Source organism: Prionailurus bengalensis, chromosome X (assembly GCF_016509475.1).
Source record: "Prionailurus bengalensis isolate Pbe53 chromosome X, Fcat_Pben_1.1_paternal_pri, whole genome shotgun sequence".
Taxonomy (NCBI): domain Eukaryota; kingdom Metazoa; phylum Chordata; class Mammalia; order Carnivora; family Felidae; genus Prionailurus; species Prionailurus bengalensis.
The window spans coordinates 69950926-69976098 of NC_057361.1; the positions used below are offsets into that span (position 1 = coordinate 69950926).

Here is a 25173-nt window from a genome sequence, read left to right on the forward strand (position 1 = left end):
AGATACAAAACAGATGAACATAAGGGAAGGGAAGTAAAAATAATTTAACAATAGGGAGGGAGACAAAAACATAAGAGACTCATATATCGAGAACAAACAGAGGGTTACTGGAGGTGTTGTGGGAAGGGGAATGGGCTAAATGGGTAAGAGGCATTAAGGAATCTACTTCTGAAGTCCTTGTTACACTATATGCTAACTTAGATGTAAATTTAAAAAATAAATTAAGTTAAAAAATTTCCCAAAATTGGAACAAAACAAAACAAAAGAAAACAAAATAAAAAGCACTGTACCACTCTATACTCACATCAACATCAAATTCAATGAACAGGCTTGATGGCAGAAACATCATAACCAACCCTATTACTCTTTTTAACTATCTGATAGTATTTTTTTGTGAAAATAAACATCTTGCTGTTCAAAACAAAACAAAACAAAACAAAAAGACTATACTAATCATGATGAGCACTGAGTGATGATGTACAGAATTGCTGAATCACTATAATGTACACCTGAAACTAATATAACACTGTACTATTAATTATGATGGAATAAAAATTAAGAAAACTTAATAAAAATACATAAATATGCTTGGGAAAAATATGTAAAGTAAAATAAAATAAAATAATAAAATAAAATAAAATAAAATCTATGGTAGTAGAATTTCTAGAAGGATTTCAATATGTTGTTTAAGTGTAAAACTGTTCTCCAATATAGATTATGTAAAGGTTAATAAGTTCATAGGCCATCTGGGTGGCTCAGTAATTTGAGTGTCCAACTTGGGCTCAGGTCATGATCTCACAGTTTGTGAGTTTGAGCCCCATATCAGGCTGTGTGCTGACACTTCAGAGCCTGGAGGCTGCTTCGGATTCTGTGTGTCCCTCTCTCTCTACCCCTCCCCTGCTCTCACTTTGTCTCTCTCTCTCTCTCAAAAATAAATAAATACATTTTTTTAAAAATTTAAAAATTAAAAAAAAGGTTAATAAGTTCAGTACACTTGATTTTCATATTCTATAAAAGAAGTGGATGAACAATTATTCCTTTGCTTTTTCATTAAAGATTTATAGACCACTTTCTCTTCCACTCTATTCACATAAGCAAGTTAATAAAGCCTTTCTTTCTCTAAAATGTCTTCCCTAAAATGTAGTAGACTAAAAAGAGTACTGGACTAAAAATCATTTCCAGCTCTGCCACTTTTTGTGTGTGACCATGGGCAAGATAAAGTGTATACACCTTGGTTTATCTAACTACAAAATGAGAAACCAGCTTCCTTCCAGCTCTATAAATCTCTGACTTGTAAAGACATAAAAAACCTCTTCTAGGGGCGCCTGGGTGGCACAGTCGGTTAAGCGTCCGACTTCAGCCAGGTCACGATCTCACGGCCCATGAGTTCGAGCCCCGCGTCAGGCTCTGGGCTGATGGCTCAGAGCCTGGAGCCTGTTTCCAATTCTGTGTCTCCCTCTTTCTCTGCCCCTCCCCCGTTCATGCTCTGTCTCTCTCTGTCCCAAAAATAAATAAATGTTGAAAAAAAAATTAAAAAAAACAAAAACAAAAAACCTCTTCTATTAAGAGAAACTTCAAGCCAAAATTAAAAAGAAATATGTATGTAAATCCTGGTCATTTACAGCAAATTTATAGTCATTCACAATTAGACAATATTTATCTTTATTTAATGGACAGGAACATCTTACTGTGCAAATTAACAAGGCAAAGTATACCTGAAGAAAAAATTAAATGGTTTATGAAAATATATTCAATTAAGTATTTATTGTGCTAAGTATGTTAGGAAATGTAAAAAAATGAGCATGACATTTAAATGCTCTCTGAATGGAAAGAATAAAAATGTATACAAATACATGGTAAAGGGGAACATGTTTAATGCTCTAATAAGGTACATACAACATAGTAATGGGAGCACAATAGAGGAAAGGTATAAGTTGTTCTTCTTACAGGAGGCAAGGGAAAAGGTCATAAATAATTGTCCCATAAGAACTTCTACTGGTCAATTCTTTGCTGGCTAAGGGTATATGCACTTGAAATACGTAACAGTTTATTTACTTAAAATATTCTAAAATTTAGATAGAACAGCCTTCTAATTAATCCAGTGTTATTGTGTTTATATACAGTGAAACCATAAAATTTTCATTACTCTCCTGCCTCTTCTATTTTTGCTGTGTTTACCAGATACTTCTTCTTGCTTTTCCTGTTTTACAAAAGGGAAGCAGTAACGCCAGTGTTCTCAAAGCCTGTGGTTTGGAGGTGAGAATTTAGCTGAAAGTATTGTAGCAATAAAACACACAAAAATAACATGATTTCCACTATCACCCCTCACCTCTACCATCATTTAACCGAATGAACAAAGTTTATGAACTCCGCATGGACAGGAGGCAAACAGAATCATCATCTTAAAAGGGAAAAGTAGCTTATAAGAAACTGCAAATAAGTAAAACAACTCTCAAGAAGTGATAGAAAATGCCATAATTCTCATAACTAAGGGACACTAGTCTAAGGAGTTATGGGAAACTGAACAATAGTTTATCTTCATTGCTAATTTAAAACAAAAAAATCAAACTGTTAAAATGTACAGAAGATAGTTTTTTAGAAGGTTCACATAGTTCCTTTGCTCAACATTTGCCATCATTTTCAGTAAGTTTGAAAGATAGAACTAAAGTCACTTGATCCATAAAAAGGGAAATAATGAAAGACCATGTGAAATATTTAAAAAATAGCCCCCAATATTTTATCCTATATTAATTGCTCCAGAATATCACACTAAAAAGAGGAGGTGAAAATAAAACTAAACTTTAATATATATTATTTCTTAAGTACTAGACAGACTCAAACATAAAACACACAGAACATGGAAAACTGAGTACTAAGCATAATTGTCATATAAATATTTCAGGAGGGACTTGGCAGAAGATGGCAGCCTAGGAGGATGCTGGGCTCACCACGTCCTGGTGATCACTTAGATTCCACCCACATCTGTCTAAATAACCCAGAAGAATGCTAGAAGAATAGCAGAATGGACTCTCTGTAGCCAAGTGTAGACAAGAGGCCCACGGAAGAGGGTAGGAAGGGCAGAGAGGCAGTGCATGCTACACGCACTGGTGGGAGGGAGCCAGGGCAGTGGAGGGGCAGCCTGCCTGGAAAGGCAAAGCCCACGAGTCTGGCTTGCAAAAGTGGAGGGGCTGGACAGAGTGTGCTCTGGCACCCAGCGGGACTTAACATCTGGAATGCTATAAGTCAACAGCTCTGCTCCCAGAGCTGGAGGGCTAAAGGACAACAGGAGAGAGAGTTATTGAGCCCCAGAAGACAGAGCTCAGCTTGGCAGGGAACAAAGGCGCTCACCAGCGCCATCCCCCTCGCCCATCCCCCAGCCAAAATCCCAAAGGGAACCCTTTCCCATCATTGAACTTGCTTGCACCGCACAAACACTCAACGCTGTGCTTCTGTGAATGCATCCCTCCGACGGTCTACCTCCCTCCCAGTGCTGCAGGGCCCCTCCTGAAGTGGAAAACCGAAGGCAAAATGAGCTGAGTCTGCCCCTCTTGCCCCTGTGCACCCTGCAGATCCACCCCGGCTAATACGGCAGATCCCATAGAAGCAGCACCACAAGCCTGGCAGTGTGGGGGCCACACCACTCCACAGTGAGTCCTGCCTCGGGGAGAGGGGAAGATAAGGTACACACCAGTCTGACTGTGGCCACAGTGGTGGGTTGGGAGCAGACATCAGGTCTGACTGCAGCCCCTCCCACCAACACAAGTTGCTCCAGACAGCACAGAGGAAGAGGCCTGCAGTTCTGCACAACTCCAGCGACTATCCAAAATGACGAAATGGAAGAATTCATCTCAAAAGAAACTCCAGGAAGTAGCAACAGCTAACGAACTGATCAAAAACGATATAAGCAACGTAACAGAAAATGAATTTAAAGTAATAGTCAAAATTAATCGCTGAGCTTGAAAAAAGCATAGAAGACAGCAGAGAATCTATTACTACAGAGATCAAGGGACTAAGAAACAGTCAGGAGGAGCTAAAAAATGGTATAAATGAGCTGCAAAAAAAAACATAGGTGACCACAGCTTGGGTGGAAGAGGCAGAGGAGAGAATAGGTGAAATAGAAGATAAAATTATGGAAAAAGAGGAAGTGAGAAAAAGAGAGATTAAAAAAAAACAGGAGTATGAGGGGAGAATTAGAAAATTAAGTGATGCAATGAAACGCAATAATATGCGCATAATTGGGATTCCAGAGGAGAAAGAGAGAAAGGTGCTGAAGGTGTACTGAAGAAATCATAGCTGAGAACTTCCCTGATCTGCGGAAGGAAAAAAAGCATTGACATCCAAGAGGCACAGAGAACTCCCTTCAGACATAACTTGAATCGATCTTCTGCATGACATATCATAGTGAAACTGGCAAAATACAAGGATAAAGAGAAAATTCTGAAAGCACCTAGGGATAAACATGCTCTAACATATAAAGGGAGACCGATTAGACTAGTGATGGATCTCTCTACTGACACTTGGCAGGCAAGAAAGGAATGGCAGGAAATCTTCAATGTGATGAACAGAAAAAAATATGCAGTTGAGAATCCTCTACCAGCAAATCTGTCATTTAGAATAGAAGGAGAGATAAAGGTCTTCCCAAACAAACAAACAAACAAAAAATGAAGGAATTCATCACCACTAAACCAGCACTACAAGAGATCCTAAGGGGGATCCTGTGAGACAAAGTACTAGAGACATCACTACAAGCATGAAACATACAGACATCACAATGATTCTAAACCCATAACTTTCTGTAATAACACTGAATGTAAATGGACTAAATGCTCCAACCAAAAGACATAGAGTATCAGAATAGATTAAAAAAAAAAAAACAAGACCCATCTATTTGCCGTCTACAAGAGACTCATTTTAGACCTGAGGACACCTTCAGATTGAAAGTGAGGGGAAGGAGAACTATCTATCATGCTACTGGAATCAAAAGAAAGCTGGAGTAGCCATACTTATATCAGAAAAACTAGACTTTAAATTAAGGCTATAACAAGAGATGAAGAAGGGCATTATATAATAATTACAGGGTCTATCCGTCAGGAAGAGCTAACAATTATAAATGTCTATGCGCCGAATATGGGAGCCCCGAAATATAGAAAAAATTAATCACAAACACAAGCAACCTTATTGATAAGAATGTGGTAATTTCAGGGGACTTTAATACTACACTTATAATCATGGATAGATCATCTAAACACAAAATAAACAAGGAAACAAGGTCCCTGAATGATACATTAGATCAGATGGACTTGATAGATATATTTAGAACTCTGCATCCCAAAGCAACAGAATATAATTTCTTCTCAAGTGCACATGGAAGGTTCTCCAAGATACATCACATACTGGGTCACAAAACAGCCCTTCATAAGTATACAAGAATTGAGATCATACCATGCATACTTTCAGACCACAATGCTATGAAGCTTGACATCAACCACAGGAAGAAGCCTGGAACACCTCCAAAAGCATGGAGGTTAAAGAACACCCTACTAAAGAATGAGTGGGTCAACCAGGCAATTAGAGAAAAATTTTAAAAAGTATATGGGAACAAATGAAAATGTAAAGACAACAATCCAAATGTCAAAATGAATAAAGGACCTGAATGTGTGACAGGAAGCCATCAAAACCCTAGAGAAGAAAGCAGGAAAAAAACCTCTCTGACCTCAGCCGCAACAATTTCTTACTTGACACATCCCCAAAGGCAAGGGAAATAAAAGCAAAAATGAACTATTGGCACCTCATGAAGATAAAAAGCTTCTGCACTGCAAGGGAAACAATCAACAAAACTAAAAGGCAACCAACGGAATGGGAAAAGGTATTTGCAAATGACATATCAGACAAAGGGCTAGTATCCAAAATCTAGAAAGAGCTCATCAAACCCCACACCCGAACAACAAATAACCCAGTGAAGAAATGGGCAGAAAACATGAATAGACACTTCTCTACAGAAGATATCCAGATGGCCAACAGGCACATGAAAAGATGCTGAACATCGCATCTCACCAAGGAAAAACAAATCAAAACCACACTCAGATATCACCTCACGCCAGTCAGTGTGGTTAAATGAACAAATAAGGAGATTATGGATGCTGGAGATGATTTGGAGAAAAAAAAAACCCTCTTGCACTGTTGGTGGGAATGCAAACTGGTGCAGCCGCTCTGTAAAACAATGTGGAGGTTCCTCAAAAAACTAAAAAGAGATCTACCCTATGACCTAGCAATAGCACTGCTAGGAATTTACCCAAGGGATACAGGAGTGCTGATGCATAGGGGCACTTGTACCCCAATGTTTATGGCAGCACTCTCAACAATAGCTAAATTATGGAAAGAGCCTAAAAGTCCATGAACTGATGAATGGATAAAGAAATTGTGGTTTATATACACAATGGAATACTACGTGGCAATGTAAAAGAATGAAATATGGTCTTTCGTAGCAACGTGGATGTAACTGGAGAGTGTCATGCTAAGTGCAATAAGTCATACAGAGACAGACAGATACCGTATGTTTTCACTCTTATGTGGATCCTGAGAAAGTTAACAATAGCCCATGGGGGAGGGGAGAAAAAAAAAGAAGTTAGAGAGGGAGAGAGCCAAAGCATAAGAGACTCTTAAAAACTGAGGGTTGATGGAGGGTGGGAGGGAGTAGAGGGTGGGTAATGGGTATTGAGGAGGGCAGCTTTTGGGATGAGCACTGGGTGTTGTATGGAAACCAATTTGACAATAAATTTTGTATCAAAAAAATAAAATGAATAAAATTAAAATAAATAAAAAATAAATATCTATTTCAGCATTACTTTCACAGTTGGCAGTTATTTTTTAAAAGAAATGCAGAAATATCATATGTATAGCTCTAAACATTGGAATTGTTCCTTGGGAAACTGCATTTTGTGACACACAAACTGGCTGACTAGGAAATACATATATTTAATTAATAATACTAGTTTCAATCACTTTGTATGTAGAAATATAACAAATTATTAAAAAAAACTGCAAAGAAATGGGATTTTGGAGTCAGAAGAAATTTTGGAGAATCTAGTTCCTAAATTTTACAGATGAGAAAACTGAGGCAGTTCTTTACTGGATCCAAAACTTGTACTCTGTTTTCCTAGCTTCTAATCAGTTTTTTTTTCTACTACACCACACAATACACTTGTGTTATGGCTGAGACCCAAACTCAATCCCTTCCCTGTTTTTCTAATGTTTGAAAGGTCATTGCAATCAAATCCCTGATTTATTTACTCTATAATAATTAGGATATGAGATTTATTTCAAAATATACCCTACAGGTTAGCTAATGTTAAGACAATTAGATTTTATCATTAGCAGATATTAAATATAAGCAATTCCTTTGGAATTAAATTGTTTTCTATTTCATATGGCAGCTTAAAAGCTTCAGGGCCCTATAAGCCACATGCAGAAAACCTTTGGAGTTTTGTTTTAAAACTAAAAAATTTTAAAGTAAAAATGTTAAGAATTCATAGTCAAGGTTTGATCAATGTTTTTTCCTAAATTAAATAAGGCCAATTACACTGAAACTATACTGTCTACTATGACAGCCACTAGCTACATGTGGCTATTAAACCTTTTAAAATGTACGTAGTCCAACTTGAGACTATAGCATAATGTATGAACTTATTGCATTACTATGCTCTACATTTGAAACTAATGTAATATTGTGTGTCAAATATACTAAAATTAAAAAACAATAATGATAAAAAAAGAAAAAAATAAAAAGAAATGTGGGTAGTCCAAATTTATATGGCCTGTAAGTATAAAGTACATAACCAGATTTTGAAGTTTTAATATAAAAAAAGAATGTAAAATATATTACTAATTTTTATATTGATTATATGTAGAAATGATATATTTTAGATATACCAGGTTAAATAAAATATATTATTAAAATTAATTTCACCAGTTTCTTTTTGTTTCTTAATGTGACTACTGGAAATTTTTAAATTACATATGTGGCTTTCATTATATTTCTCTTGGATAGCTCTGCATCATCAATAAATATCTAGGTTTTACTGATAAATAGTTCATATATTATCAAGGAATAAGTTAACATTATAAAAACTGCTTGCATTATCATGAGTCAATGTCTGTACTAAAGAAGAAAAGATGTGTAAAAATATACCAAATGCAGAAATCAGCTCTAGTTAGCTTTAAATATGTATTTTTCCTCAGTAGATTTACATTTTTAGTTTGGTAAATAATGAAACTAGTTTATATTCCTTGAACACATACGAATTGATATGAAAGAAATATGGCCCAGAAGCATGGCAGAAAAAAAAATTAGCCTTCATCTTGTTCAATCCGCATATACATGTGAGTTGACTTAAAAACAAATACTGACATATAACACCATCAGATACTCTGAAAATACAGACTAGGCTATAACTTAAAGATTTCCACAATTTAATATGAATGCAACAAAAGATATTTATACTTTATACCTTTGCTCCATCCGAAATATTGTCCCAGTTTCCACCACTCAAAGAGAACTTGCCATTGCCTATACGTAGCAGTATCTCTTCAGGAGTATCATTGGGGCCATTAGCAAATGGAGTGTAGCTATTAATAAAATAGATTTGAATAGACATGAGGGCCTAATATACAAATTAAATCTAATTGAAAGCGATGAATATAAGACAACATGCAAATACTTACTATAGCAAATTAAAAGTATTATCTAATATTTCCCTTTACCTTTCATATCAAGTTTTATATTTGAAACAATGAACTTAATATTCATGGATTATTTAATAAAATAGGGAGTCTTGCTTACATAAATATTTTTTCCTTTGATCAGTTAGTCAAATTAAAATAAAATAAAGATGGCTTTTCGTGTGAAGCTATAGGCTTAAAATTAGACCAAAATAAAACATGCAAAGTTTGTATTCTCAGGCATAAGTTAGCAACACAAATATACTTACTATGAAGAAATTGTTAACTGTATAAATTGAGAATGTATTTAGTGATTGGTTCAAATTTATTCACTAACAAATTAACAGAATTATCCAGGGAAACAGGTTAACAATATTTTTAATTAATGTCCATAAACAATGTGTTAAATATTTATATCAATGTAACTAAAAACTCTATAGTCAATAAAATTATTATGTTGATCAATATTCATGGACAGGAAGACAAATACATTGTTTAATGTTTAAGTAGCTTAAAATTAATATAGAATAGCAAAGTGATCAGTTTGTATCATTATAACAGGTGAAACTGAAAATGGTATTCAAATTTGGGAATAAAGACTTATGGTTAAGAAGTATGAGGAAGATATCTTGATATGCTTATGTCTTTATTCTCTCTTGTAACAATTAGGTAGAGATAACACTAAATATATATACATACACTCACACACAAATTCATTTTCTGTTAGTCATAAAGTAAATATTTGAAAGCAGCAATCTAGAAATGGTATCCCCCATGGTTTGAAACCAGTAGCCCTAATTGCAGTTCATATGCAAACTTTTCACTACTGTTATCCTTAGTACTTGCTGTGGTCTATAACTAAATGTTTTGCATAAGTATGTAATATATCTAAAAGTATGTGGAATATGCTGATAAGCAATTACCATCAATCCAATAAATAATGCAAAGTCATCATATTCATAACTTATATTTATAAAGCTCCTGTTATGTCAAACATATTTAAATTTTACTAAATTCTTTCTTTAAAAGTCACACCTAAGTACATTATATAATTACATTATAATTCTTCAAATTCCATTCTATGCAATATACTGCTAAACCTAGCCTTTTTTCTACAGCCATAAATTTTTATTCCTAAATAAAAGTGCTACTAATTATTAAGAGTACGACAGCAATTATATTATTTATAAATTACCAACATTAATATATTCAATTATTAAATTTGTTTAGTATTTATCTGTTTAAGGGAAGGCAGCTATGTGTTTCTGTAGTTGAGTATTCTGTTACTATTCATATTTTTTATAAAGTATGATCTTACTTAATCTCTATCATCAGAAGACCCAGAATTCAAGTACTTTCAAAAAATTAACTCAATATCAAGAAACTCAGTGGGCAAGTACTCACTGAAAAAGAAATTATTATGTTCAAGGAAACATTAAAAAATTAATGCACTGAATGTATAATATCAAAATAAAAATACATGTTTTAATTTTAAAAGTTTTAGTTCTAGTTGAAATTCTTTTAATTATATACCTGAAGAGTACCACACTAAACACTTTATTTTTTTACCTTTTATAAATAAACAATATATATTATTTTAAAATGTTGGTACTATTTTATTTAAGGCTATTTTCATCTGTCCATTTCTTTCCAGATGAAAATATACAGATGAAATTCAAATTATGATGTGTATTATTTTGAATATATGTTTCTTACCCAGCCAGCATGGTGTAAAAAAGGACACCTAGGCTCCAAATATCACAAGCAGCATCATAGCCCTGTTGCATAAGAACCTGAGGAAGAAATATATATTATCTGGTATCACTCAGTATAAACTCAGTTTTCTCATCTGAAAGACCATTGTTGTACTTCCAATAATCTCACAAATGTTCACAATTTAAAAACTTACATCATGTAAATCTTTTCAAAACTAGATTCATTTAATATTAAAGGCAGAGCCTTTGCAATTAGCAAGCATTGAATAAATGGCTAAAAATAAGGTGATTAAGTAACATGGGTCATAAAAGAAACAACTTTGAATATATGATCCCTGACTCCAATAAACTTTCACTCTTACTCTTAGAAAAACCAGACATAGACATCAAAATTTAAGATTAATGCATACAAAGAGCCTAATATATACTATATACAGTACTGTCTTTTCATCCTGACACTGACTATGAGGTACATATTATTATTTCAATTTTGAATATGAAGAAACTAAGGCAAATGTCACATAATTTGCCCAATATCAAAAAACTAGTAAGTAGTGTAGGAGGTATTCTTATTCTAGAGCTTGTGTTTTTAATGTCTATGATAATTGCCTCCTTACCATGCAAAAGATGGTAAGATGATATATACATTTATGAAAGCAAAATGAATTTATATCTTACATTCAAGGCTTATGTATTGGAAACAGTGGAATATTTATGGATCACAAAAACACATTTAATAAAATTCTGAATGGCTTAATTAATTTTTCATGCAATAATTTAGGTAGATGATTTTTGTTCTTGGGGCTAGTGTTAATAATATCAAACAATATATTTATTATATATTCATGTGAGGTTTCTATATGAAGTTAGTAGAGTTTTGTTGAAAATAGATGAAATGGATTGTAAGACAAATATTTTTAAAAGTCTATACCAACCAAAGCAATCTACACATTCAGTTCAATCCCTATCACAATACCACCAGCACTTTTCACAGAGCTAGAAGAAACAATCCTAAAATTTGTATGGAACCACAGATACCTCAAATAGCTAAAGAAACCTTGAAAAGGAAAAGCAAAGCTGGAAGCATCACAATTCTGGACTTCAAGTCATATTACAAAGCTGTAGTCATGAAGACAGTATGGTACTGGCAAAAAAAAGAAAAAAAAGACACACAGATCATTAGGATAAAATAGAAAAACCCAGAAATGAACCCACAACTCTATGGTCAATTTATCTTCGTCAAAGGAGGAAAGAATATCCAATGAGAAAAAGGTGTCTTCAACAAATCGTGTTGGGAAAACTGGAAAGTAACATGCAAAGGAATGAAACTGGACCACTTTCTTACACTATACACAAAAATAAATGCAGAATGGATTAAAGACCAAAACAAAAATGGATTAAAGACCTAATGAGAGACAGGAAGCCATTAAAATCCTAGACGAGAACTGAGGCAGTAACCTCTTTGACATTGGCCTTAGCAACTTCTTTCTAGATGTGTCTCCTGAGGCAAGGGAAACAAAAGCAGAAATAAACTATTGGGACCACATCAAAATAAAAATATTCTGTATAGCAAAGGAAAATAGTCAACAAAACTGAAAGGCAACCTTCTGATGGGAGAAGATATTTGGAAATGACATATCTGGTAAAGTGTTAGTGTAAAACCGCTATAAAAAACGTATAAAACTCAACATCCAAAAACAGTTACAAATAATAATCCAGTTAAGATATGGGCAGAAGACATGAGTAGACATTTTTCCAAAGAAGACATCCAGATCACTAACAGACACATGAAAAGATGTTCAACATCACTCACCATCAGGGAAATACAAATCAAACTACAATGAGACATTACCTGATACTGGTCATATTGGCTAAAATTAACACAGGAAACAGCAGGTTTTGGTGAGGATGCAGAAAAAAGGGAACCCTCTGACACTGTTGGTGGGAATGCAAACTGGTACGGCAACTGTGGAAAACAGTATGGAGGTTTCTCAAAAAGGTAAAAATAGAACTACCTTATGATCCACACTGCACTATTAGGTATTTGCTCAAAGGATAAAAAATACTAATTCAAAGGGATACATGCACCCCAATGTTTATAGCTGCAATATCTCCAATAGCCAAATTATGGAAACAGCTCACGTGCCCATCAACTGATGAATAGACAAAAAAGTTGTGGTATATATACACAATGGTATATTGCTAAGCCATCAAAAAGAATGAAATCTTGCCACTTGCAAGGTATAGTATTATGTTAGGCAAAATAAGTCAGTCAGAGAAAGACAAATACCATGTGATTTCACTCATATGTGGAATTTAAGAAATAAAACAAAGGATCAACGGTGAAAAAAAAAAAAAAGACACAGAGAGGCAAACCAAGCAACAGACTCTTAAGTATAGAGAACAAACTGATGATTACCAGAGGGGTGGGTGGGGTGCTGGATAAAATAGATGATGGGGATTAAGCAGTGCACTTGTGAAAAGCAATGGGTGTTGTATGTAAGGGTTGAATCACTAAATTGCACACCTGAAAATAATATTGTACTGTATGTTAACTAACCAGAATTTAAATAAAAACTTAAAAATATAAAAAAAAATAAACCCACTGCTAATGCTTTTAGGCATAAAAACAGAATAAAAATACTATTAATACCTTAACACTGGGGAGTGCATAGCCAGCAGCATGAACATTTCACTTATAAAAGGTTAAAAATATTAACGTTTGTTTTTGATAATTGTCATACATGACTAATGAGTATCTAACTTAAACTTCAAGATATAATTTTTTCTTAGTCGAAATGTACTTACAAGAACAAGTATATGTGCAAACTTGAGAAGGTAAAGAGTTTATCAAAATACCTGTGTAATTGGCTTACCTACATAACACAAGTAGGGACCACAAAGGCTAATAAATAATGATATAGCTAAACCACTCACATCACACAACTTCCCTCCAATTTACTATATGTTCCTTTAACTCAGGATCATTTTTAGACCTCAGTATACACTAAATATTAGTAGGAAATTATAAGTTGTTTGCTTTTATAAAAAATAAAATGTTTTGGGGGATATATTATTTTTTTGCAACATAGTTATAGTAGAAAAGAATCTCTAAGTAAACCTTAAGAGGTTGGTCAGGTTGATACATATCAAAAAGTGAATGCATATTTTTCTTTACTGTTAAGCCAAAATTGTACTCATTAGCATATCTTTTAGCAAACAAACATTCTATTTACTGTGATGAAATAGTGAATTTATACCCCCATAAATGCTATTATTTATTCAAATATCTGCACGGATACTTGAATCTTTCTGATTCTAGTTTAAAAGAGAATGTATTTCATATACTTTATTGCTAGTTTTTGAAAAGGTCTGAAATTTAGAAACTAATCCTACACAAAACCTCTGTATTTCATTCATAAAATTGTATAAATATTAATTTATTGCTTAGCAGAGGCTTCAGCATTTGATAATAAAACTTTTCAAAGTATTTTGAGGGGAGCCTGGGTGGCTCAATTGGTTGAGCATCCGACTCTTGAATTCAGCTCAGGACATGGTCCCAGAGTCGTGGGACCAAGCCCAACAGGCTCTGTGTTGAACACTGGGTGTGGAGCCTAAGATTCCCTCTCTTCCTCTCTCTTTGCCCCTTCCCCACTAATGTGCTCGCGTGTGTGTGAGTGCACATGCTCTCTCTCTCTCTCTCTCTCTCTCTCTCTCTCTCTCTCTCTCTCTCAAAAATAAAAAAAGTATTTTGAAAATACAAATACTACCCAAAGATAGTTCAAGCACTAGTTATGGAGAAATGGTTTTCAGACGACCACTTGAAAACCTTCAGTATTACAATGATGAGAATGTCATAATATAATGGCAGTCTGTGAAGATAAAAAGCATAAATGGGCTGTATTCTACTTTGTGGACCTGAACTCATTTAAAAATGTTTACCTCCCGACTAACCTGAAAATATTTACCTAATCATTAATCTAAACACAAACATACTCTGTATTTTTCCTTTCAATGTCTGACTTTAAAATGTTTATTTGGGACACACTTAGCCCTAACCTTTTCCCAGTGAGAAGTTTCCATCATACCAGATCCACAAGATTAAGTCAATATTAAAAATTCAGCCATTAAAATGGTTATTCTATACCCTTCTGTTGTCTACTGCATAAATGATAGAATATTTATGATGAATATATATCCTATATTTAACAGAAAAGCCCAAATCTCAAATATTCTACCTTCTTATCCTTACAAAAGCCTTAAATATTCTAGAAAGGCTAATTTTTCAATGTGTAAGCTATATTTCTTAAACCTAGGGGCAGTGCAATAACCCCTTTGTGGATCATGTATTTTTTCTGATATTTATTTTTGGAAATACAGTTTCTATATATTGTAATGTGATAAAAATTTGTACATTCATTATTCTATGTACTTAATTGAAATAGAGATTAAATTACATTTCCTGGATATGTACATAATTTTTATATGGCAAACCTCTTATCATAAAAACTTTATAAATCAGATGTTATGTTTCCTCTTCAACATCAACACCTTAAAGGAAGAAAATAAATTTTTAATACGGGAATTTTTAATGATTAATAAGTTATTTTTTATTTTCTATATTTTTATTTTTATTATTAAATATACTATTTCATACCTGAAACCAATATAACACTGTATGCAAATTTTACTTCAATAAAAATATATATACTTTTTAAAATATAATTTATTGTAAAATTGGTTTCCATACAACACCCAGTGCTCATCCCAACAAGTACCCTCCTCCCTGCCCATCACCGACTTTCCCCTCTCCCCCCACCTCCCATCTACCCTTAGTTTGTTCTCAGTCCTTAAGAGTCTCTTATGGTTTGCCTCCCTCCCTCTCCGAAACTTTTTGTTTTTGTTTTTTCCCTCTTCCCACCCCCATGGTCTTCTGTTACGTTTCTCAAGATCCCCATATGAGTGAAAACATATGGTATCTGTCTTTCTCTGCCTGGCTTATTTCACTTAGCATAATACCCTCCAGTTCCACCCACGTTGCTGCAAATGTCCAGATTTCATTCTTTCTCGTTGCCAAGTAGTATTCCATTGTATATATAAACCACATCTTCTTTATCCATTCATCAGCTGGTGGACATTTAGGCTCTTTCCATAGTTTGGCTATTGTTGAAAGTTCTGCTATAAACATTGGGGTACAAGTGCCCCTACGAATCAGCACTCCTGTAACTTTTAGGTAGATTCCTAGCAGTACTATTGCTGGGTCATAGGGTAGGTCTATTTTTAACTTTTTGAGGAACCTCCACACTGTTTTCCAGAGTGGCAGCACCAATTTGCATTCCCACCAACAGTGCAAGAGGGTTCCCGTTTCTCCACATGCTCACCAGTATCTATAGTCTCCTGATTTGTTCATTTTGGTCACTCTGACTGGCGTGAGGTGATATCTGAGTGTGGTTTTGATTTGTTTTTCCCTGATGAGGAGCGACGTTGAGCATCTTTTCATATGCCTGTTGTCCATCTGGATGTCTTCTTTAGAGAAGTGTCTATCATGTTTTCTGCCCATTTCTTCACTGGGTTATTTGTTTTTTGGGTGTGGAGTTTGGTGAGCTCTTTATAGATTTTGGATACTAGCTCTTTGTCTGATATTTCATTTGCAAATATCTTTTCCCATTCCGTTGGTTGCCTTTTAGTTTTGTTGATTGTTTCCCTTGCAGTGCAGAAGCTTTTTATCTTCATGAAGTCCCAATAGTTCATTTTTGCTTGAATTCCCTTGCCTTTGGAGATGTGTCTAGCAATAAATGGCTGTGGCTGAGGTCAATGAAGTTGTTGCCTGCTTTCTCCTCTAGGGTTTTAATGGTTTCCTGTCTCACATTCAGGTCTTTCATCCATTTTGAGTTTACTTTTTTGTATCGTGTAAGAATGTGGTCTAGTTTCATTCTTCTGCATGTTGCTGTCCAGTTCTCCCAGCACGATTTGTTAAAGAGGCTGTCTTTTTTCCGTTGGATATTCTTTCTTGCTTTGTCAAAGATCAGTTGGCCATACATTTCTGGGTCGAGTTCTGTGTTTTCTATTCTATTCCATTGGTCTATGTGTTTGCTTTTTTGACAGTACCATACTGTCTTGATGATTACAGCTTTGTAGTAGAGGCTAAAGTCTCGGATTGTGATGCCTCCTGCTTTGGTCTTCTTCACTATCACTTTGGCTATTCAGGGTCTTTTGTGGTTCCATACAAATTTTAGGATTGCTTGTTCTAGCTTTGCAAAGATTGCTGGTACAATTTTGATTGGGATTGCATTGAATGTGTAGATAGCTTTGTGTAGTATTGGCATTTTAACAGTATTTAGTCTTCCAATCCATGAGCATGGAATGCTTTTCCATTTCTTTGTATCTTCTCCAATTGCTTTCATAAGCTTTCCATAGTTTTCAGCATACATATATTTTACATCTTTGGTTAGGTTTATTCCTAGGTATTTTATGATTCTTGGTGCAATTGTGAATGGGATCTGTTTCTTTATTTTTCTTTCTGTTGCTTCATTATTGGTGTATAAAAATGCAACCTATTTCTGTACATTAATTTTGCACCCTGCACCTTTGCTGAATTCATGTATCAGTTCTATCAGACTTTTGGTTGAGTCTTTTGGGTTTTCCATGTATGATATCATGTCATCTGCAAAAAGTGAGAGCTTAACTTTATCTTTGCCAATTTTGATGCCTTTTATTTCATTTTGTTGTCTGATTGCTGATGCTAGGACTTCCAATAATATGTTAGACAACAGCGGTGAGAGTCAACATCCCTGTTGTGTTCCTGATCTCAGGGGGAAAGCTCTCAGTTTTTCCCCATTGAGGATGATATTAGCTGTGGGATTTTCATAAATGGCCTTTATGATGTTTAAGTATGTTCCTTCTATCCAGACTTTCTTGAGGGTTTTCATCAAGAAATGATGTTGTATTTTGTCAAATGTTTTTCTGCATCTATTGACAGGACTAGAAGAAGAACAGCAAAGTCACCCCAATCCAACAGAAGAAGAGAAATAATGAAGATCAGAGCAGAAATAAACAATCCAAAAAAGCAGTAGAACATATCAGTGAAACCAAGAGTTGGTTTTTGGAAAAAAAAATTGATAAACTTCTAGCCATGCTTCTCAAAAAGAAGAGAGAAATGACCCAAGTAGATAAAATCACGAAGGAAAATTGATTTATTATAACCAATCCCTCAGAAACACAATCAGTTATCAGGGACTACTATGAAAATTATATGCCAACAAACTGGACAACCTGGAAGACATGGACAAATTCCTAAACACCCACCCACTACCAAAACTCAAATGGGAAGAAATGGAAAATTTGAAGAGACCCATAACTAGTGAAGAGATTGAATGAGATGTCAAAAATCTCCCAACAAATTACAGTCCTGGACCAAATGGCTTCCCTGCGGAATTCTACCAGACATTTAAAGCAGAGTTAATACCTATCCTTCTCAAGGTTGTTCCAGAAAATGGAAAGGGAAGGAAAACTTCTGGATTCATTCTATGAACCTAGCATTAACTTTGATTCCCAAACCAGACAGAGACCCAGCAAAAAAAGACAACCAGAGGCCAATATCCTTGATGAATATGGATGCCAGAATTCTTAACAAGATAACTAGCAAATTGAATTCAACAGCATATAAAATGTTTTATTCACCATGATCAAGTGGGATTCATTCTTGGGCTGCAGGGCTGGTTCAATATTTGCAAATGAACCAATGTGAAAAATCACATCAATAAAAGAAAAGAAAAATATTTTTCTAATAGCTACATTAAAATACAGATTTATTGATATTCATATACAAATGTCTTGCTATATGTGATGTGAAATATTATCCTGAAAGTTATAGTATTTGATATAAAAAAACCCAGAAAACATGCACATGAGATGAGATAAGAATTCATCCTCAAATTATTTTACTCTTCTTCTCTGACTTGAAACATTCAATTTTTCAAACATCTGACTTGAAACATTCAATTTTTTAACATGAAGATTTTTGTGTATTCTGATTTATGTTGTATATATGATAATTCATATGGGTTATCATTATTCATAGCATATAAGAACAGTTCCTAATTTATAAACAATAATATGTATATGGCCAATTCCATCCCTGATTTATTTTTTATCAATCATAATTACAGTCCTGTTGAGGTTGCTACTGTCAAAGCTCCTATCCCCAGTATCAGAAGTGACTGTTGGAAGTTGGTAAAAATGAAGCCTATACCCCTTTACCTCTCCAGACTCACCTTTCCCGACTCTTCCCTCTAAGATCTACAAATGAGTATTATGTGCCAAGAAAAATCCCACTGCTTATAAAAATCCCTGTGAAGCTGTTTGCTCCAGGAATTATATCTTAAAGACAATCATGAGTGGTACTGCCCTTATAAGTTATATATAATGTTAAATATAAATTACCTCTTCTTCAGCACAAACTAAAATATCTGCAAATTTATCCTGGTTTTATTACTATGGGAATGTTGGGTCTTGAAAAATTTATTTAAGTACTTTGAGCCTCAATTACTTCATTTAGAATATTTAATGTTGAAGATGGGGTTATCTCTATTCTCCTCCCAGCTCTACAAGGGTATGATTCTGATGCTAGTACATAACACAAGAGAATACAATAGTCTGATTATTATACATTCAGGCTAGTTTCAGATGTGAGTTGCTAGTTTGAATATTTATATTAAGGGTTATCAGAATTTGTGGATTTAAACAGCTTTATAGTTGGGAAAAGATAACTCAGTTTTTACCTATCAACTATAACACATACATGACATTATGTATATTCAACTAAAAGAAAATAACAAAAGGCTAATACTAAAGTTTTAAAGAATACCTCAGGTGCTACAAAGTTTGCAGTGTAGCATGGAGTTAAAAGAAGTCCATTTTCTCCACGAAGCTGTTTTGCAAACCCAAAATCACAGATCCTAATGGAGTCTGCATTGGCCGATTCATCCATATATAAAATATTACTAGGTTTAAGATCACGATGAACAACCTTGAACATAAAAGAAAAAAATATATTTCTATAGTGAACTATATATATCTATGAAATAACACATTTTGAGTTAACATATTTCCAGGAAAAATAACTTTCTAAATTATAAAAATTTGAAAATGACACTCTCTCCAGTGTTGGTAGCCTTGACAGCCTGAAGTATGTTCCAGTTTCTATTCAAGCCACAAGGTTCATTAAACATTTCCAACCTCAAATATTAAAACTCAATTCTCAGTTCCATTTCTGGAAATAAGGGACTAAGACCCTACTCAATGCTCTCCTCCCCACAATAAACAACTCTAAAGCTTGAACAAAATTGAAAAATCAACTACATCAAGATACTGGAGAATGGACAGAAGCAGACAGACTCTGATGGAATGCGTACACTTTGTTAAGGAGGGAAAATAGGGAGCTATAAGTAAGGCTCCCATATCTGTGGCTTTTAGCCTAGGATTAAGTGTAGTTCTTATGTCACCCAGTGATGGTGAAAACACATGTGGAAAAGCCCAGTCTTTCTGGCATGGAGGAACATAAAAGAGATGCTAAAAAACAGTGAATGCTTGTGAGGAATTCTGTACAAAAAAGAGCCAAAACTGACTCCTGAGTTAAAAATGTATAGAAGAGGCTCAATGTAATTCATACAAAGACAAAAGATAACAGAGTCCAGAGTTGCTGCCCAAAAGGCAAAGAGTTTTCAGTGCAAACACTGCCATGAAAATTATCCACCAAAAAAATAATAATAATCATTGAAGAAAAATATCATTACAAAAAATTTTCATAATATTCAAATATGCAGTATATAATCCAAAATTATCTAATTAACAAAGAACCAAGTAAATGGAACACCGTTTCAGGAAAAGAGAGTATCAATCAATTCCAAGTCCAAGATGAACCATATTGGACCTAACAGATGATTTTAAAGTGGCTGTTGTTATATGTGACATGATGAAGCTGCTAACTAATGCCATGGTATTAATCAAATTACAGTACATAAATGTATCAAATCAATATGTTGTACACCTTAAACTTACATAATGTTATATGTCAATTATATCTCAATAAAATGAATTATTCAAAATTCACAAAACATTAAAAAATTAAAACATAAAATGGCTATTATAATTACATCAATGAAGTAAAACAAAAACATGCTTTCAATGAATGAAACTCTCAAGAAGAAAAACAGAAACAATGAGAACAAAATGAAATGCTAGAAATGGAAAATTTTCTAAACTTCCTTATGTGATGATTTTCTTACTAATACTATACACTTCATTTATTCTAGTCCTATATTTGATCAGCATTTCACTACACTAAAAGTTACTTAAAGATAAGGACCAAGTCTTACTCATGCTTGAATCTGCAATACCTTTTACAATGCCTGGCATGAAGAAATGTTCAATATACGTCTGTCAAGTTATTTAATTGATGTAAGAACCTGAAGGTTTCTAAAATAAAAGGGAGGAGTGATCAGGATGGTGGAGAAGTAGGGGGACCCTGGCCTTTCATTGTCCCTCAAACACAGCTGTAATGAGGTCAGATTACTTGGAGTACCCAAGAAATAGATTTGCAAAGTGGCAGAAGTATCTCCATAGTTGGAGGGAGACAGCTTGGCAAATGCAAGATGCATGGAGGTGATTTGGGGGACAGAAAAAATAAGAGTCATAGAGGGGAGGAAACCCTTTCTGGAGAGACAAAAGGGAGAGACAGAGAGAAGGGTTGAGAAAGTGTGGCATCGCATTAGCACAAGAGGAAAATCTCTCTGGACCATGGATTGGGAAGCAAGAAGTAATGAGTGTCCCAGTTCGGTTTTGCAAACAGCTTTTGGAGTTCAAACTCTGAGGTTTTGGAAGTATGCGACTTTCTCCAGAGTGGAGCCATGGCTCATGGTCCTGGGGAGGAAGGATCTGGCCCTGGAGTGCATAGCATGTAGATATTTATGGTGTGCACTGGGAAAGAACAGTCCCCTTCCTGGAGTACTTTTGGAAGAAGGTTTGTTGCCTCCCCAAGGACAAAAGACCCTGCAGGTGCCAGCCAAAAGCCTTTTATCAGCAGGGTGGAGAGGCTCTACTCCAGAGAACGGGAGCAGATCCACACCTTGCCAGGTCTTTAAGAGTTTGGGTTTTGAATCCTAGCCATGAACCAAGGAGAGGCACGGGATAGTTGTGGCACAGGGAAAACCTACTGCCATCGCTATTCTGTGAAGGCTTCCTGTATAGTGAGGGTTAAGATCCCCGCTCTGGAGACAAGAGATTGGTGTGGTGCCATTTTCCCCACCAAAACCAACATGGTGAGATTTCAGAGAGCAACACAGTGACCCTTAGTGAAGGCGGGCCCCAATTTCACCAAACCCTTCACCTCTGTGCCTAGTAACTGCTTATTTACTGGGGCAAGACTGATTCCAAGCCAGTGCAGCTGGCCTCTTTTCCAGACCAGCATAGCTAACACCTTTCAGGCACCAAGAGAGAACTCTTTTTCTTTCTTTTTTCCTCCTTCTTTTTTTCTTTTGTAATCAGGCTCATAATAACTGATTTTTTTTTGTCATTTCATCTTCTATTTTTCCTTGGATCAGACTTTTTTATTCTTTTCTTTTTCCTACTTTTCTCTTTCCTTCTACTTTTTTCTTTCTTTTTCCTTGGAATCAGCTTTATAGTTTTTTTTGATTCTCTGTTTGTTTTGTGTGTGTGTGTGTGTGTGTTCCCTTTCTTTTTCTTTTCTTTTTTTCTTTTTTTTAACGTTTATTTATTTTTGAGACAGAGAGAGACAGAGCATGAATGGAGGAGGGCCAGAGAGAGAGGAAGACACAGAATCTGAAACAGGCTCCAGGCTCTGAGCTGTCAGCACAGAGCCTGACGCGGGGCTTGAACTCACAGACCGCGAGATCATACCTGAGCCAAAGTTGGACGCTTAACCGACTGAGCCACCCAGGCGCCCCTCTTTTTCTTTTTTTATGGGATCAAGCTACTGACACCTTTTTTTCCTCCCACAGTTCCTTCAACAAACAAATCAAAGCACACCTGGGTAAAGGCCCAACACTCCACTACTGCAAGGCAGGAGGATCTCTGCAGAGGACTGACTAGTGGGAAAAAACAGCAAAAATGAAACAGCAGAGTGCCAACATTGTAAACCAGAAACACTTGCTGAAATGCCAGGCCCTCAACAGTGTGTGATCAATTTTTCATTTAGTAGTACTGTCAGGTGCAGGAAACATAACAAGCTTTTAAAACACACAAAAACAGAAACTTAGCCAAAATGAGAAGATGGAGGAATTCTCCCCAAAAGAAAGGTCAAGAAGAAATCACAGCCAGGACTTGCTCAAAACACATATAAACAATATATATGAAGAATAATTTAGAATAACAATCATAAGACTGCTAGTTGAGCTTGAAAAAAGCATAATACACACAAGAGAGACCCTTGCTATGGATCACAGACTTAAGAACTAGTCAGGATGAATTTTAAAATGCTATAGGTGAGATGCAAAAGAAACTAGATACAGTGACAGTGAGGATAAAAGAAACAGGGGAGACAATAGGTGAAATAGAAGATAAAATTATGGAAAATAATGAAGTTGAAAAGAATAAGGAAAAGAAATTACTAGATCATGAGGGGAGAATTATAGAACTAAGTGATTCCATGAAACGAAACAATACCCATAACATAGGAGTCTCAGAAGAAGAAGAGCACGAAACAGGGACAAAAGTTTTATATGAACAAATTATAGCTGAGAACTTCCCAGTCTGGGGAAGGTAACAGGCATTCAAGTCCAAGAGTTACAGAGAACTCCCTTCAAGATCAACAAAAACAGGTCAACATCACAACATATCATAGTTAAACTTGCAAAATACAAGGATAAAGAGAAAATTCTGAAAGCAGCTAGGAACAAATGGCCCTTAACCTACAAGGGTAGACACATAAGGTTAGCAGCAGACTTGTCCACCAAAACTTGGCATGCCAGAAGGGAGTGGCAGGAAATATTCAATATGCTGAATAAGAAAAATATGGAGCCAAGAATCATTGATCCAACAAGGCTGTCATTCAGAATAGAAGGAGAGATAAAGAATTTCCCAGACAAAGAAAAAATATGAGAGTTCATGACTACTAAAGCAACCCTTCAAGAAATTTTAAGGAGGACTCTTTGAGGAAAAAAAAACAAACAAACAAAAAAAACACCAAAGCAGCAAAGACTACAAAGGGCCAGACAACATCACCAGAAACATGAAATCTAAAGATAACACAATAACACTAAATTCATATATTTCAATAATCACTCTGAATGTAAATGGACTAAATGCTCCAATCAAAAGGTATAGGGTATCAGAACAGATAAAAAAAAAAACAAGATACATCTATATACTGCTGTGAAGGAACTCAGTTTATACCTGAGGACACCTGCAGAGTGAAAGTGAGGGGATGGAGAACCATCTATCATGCTAATGTATGTCAAAGGAAAACTGAAGTAGCCACACTTATATCATACAAACTAGATTTTATTTGTTTATTTATTTATTTATTTATTTATTTACAATTTTTTAATGCTTATTTATTTTTGAGAGAGAGACAGAGTGTGAGTGGGGGAGGAGCATAGAGAGAGAGACACCCAAAATCCGAAGCAGGTTCCAGGCTCTAAGATGTCAGCACAGAGCCCAATGCAGTGCTCAAACTCATGAACTGCAAGGTCATGACCTGAGCCGAAGTCGGACACTTACTGACTGAGCCACCCAGGTTACCATACAACTATATTTTAAAGCAAAGACTGTAGCAAGAAGTTAAGATGGGCATTATATAATATTTAAGTGGCTTATCCATCAAAAATATCAAACAATTGTAAATATTTATGGCCCCAAGTTGGAAGAACATGAATATGTAAATCTATTAGTAATAAACATAGAGAAATTCATTGATAGTAACACCATAATAGTAGAAGACTTTAATACCCCACTTATAGGAAAGGAGAGATCATCTAAGCAGAAAAGCAAAGAGGAAACAATGGATTTGAATGACATAGTGTGTCGGATGAACTTAACAAATATATTCACAACATTTCATCCTAAAGCAGCAGAGTACACATTCTTTTTGGTGCATATGAAATGTTCTCGAGAATAGATCACATAATGTGTCACAAATCAGCCCTCAACAGGTACAAAAGATTGAGATCATACCATACATTTTTTTCAGATCACAACGTTATGAAAATTCAAGTCAACCACAAGAAAAAATTTGGAAAGCTCTCAAATATGTGGAGGTTAAAGAACATCCTAATAAAGAATGAATGGGTGAGCCAAGAAATTAAAGATGAAATAAAAAGTACATGAAAGCAAATGAAAATAAAAACATGGCAGTCCAAAACACTTGGGATGCAGCAAAGCCAGTTCTAAGAGGAAAGTACATTGCAATTCAGGCCTATCTGAAAAAGCAAGAAAGGTTCCAAATACACATCCTAACCTTACACCTAAAGTACCTAGAAAAGGAGCAGTAAGTAAAGCAAAAAAGGCAGCAAAATAAGGGAAATAATAAAGATTAATGCAGAAATACATGATATATAAACAAACAAAAAAAACATGGTAGAACAGATCAATGAAACTGAAAGTTGGTTTTTTGAAAGAATAAACAAAACTGATAAACCCTTAGCTAGACTTCTCAAAAAGAAAAAAAAAAAAAAAGAGAGGATCCAAATAGGCCAAATCACATATGGAACAGGGCAGATCACAA

The 25173-nt window shown here is 35.0% G+C and overlaps 1 protein-coding gene across 1 annotated transcript in view; it reads right to left on the reverse strand.

The window, feature by feature from the left end:
- RPS6KA6 (ribosomal protein S6 kinase A6) overlaps positions 1-25173 on the reverse strand; it is a 176109-nt gene that overhangs the window by 24322 nt on the left and 126614 nt on the right. The window contains exons 18-20 of the mRNA XM_043569575.1: positions 19300-19461; positions 10435-10511; positions 8508-8625 (exon numbers count right to left, since the gene is read on the reverse strand). Coding sequence (XP_043425510.1) covers positions 8508-8625; positions 10435-10511; positions 19300-19461 — 357 coding nt within the window. The remainder of the gene's footprint in view (positions 1-8507; positions 8626-10434; positions 10512-19299; positions 19462-25173) is intronic.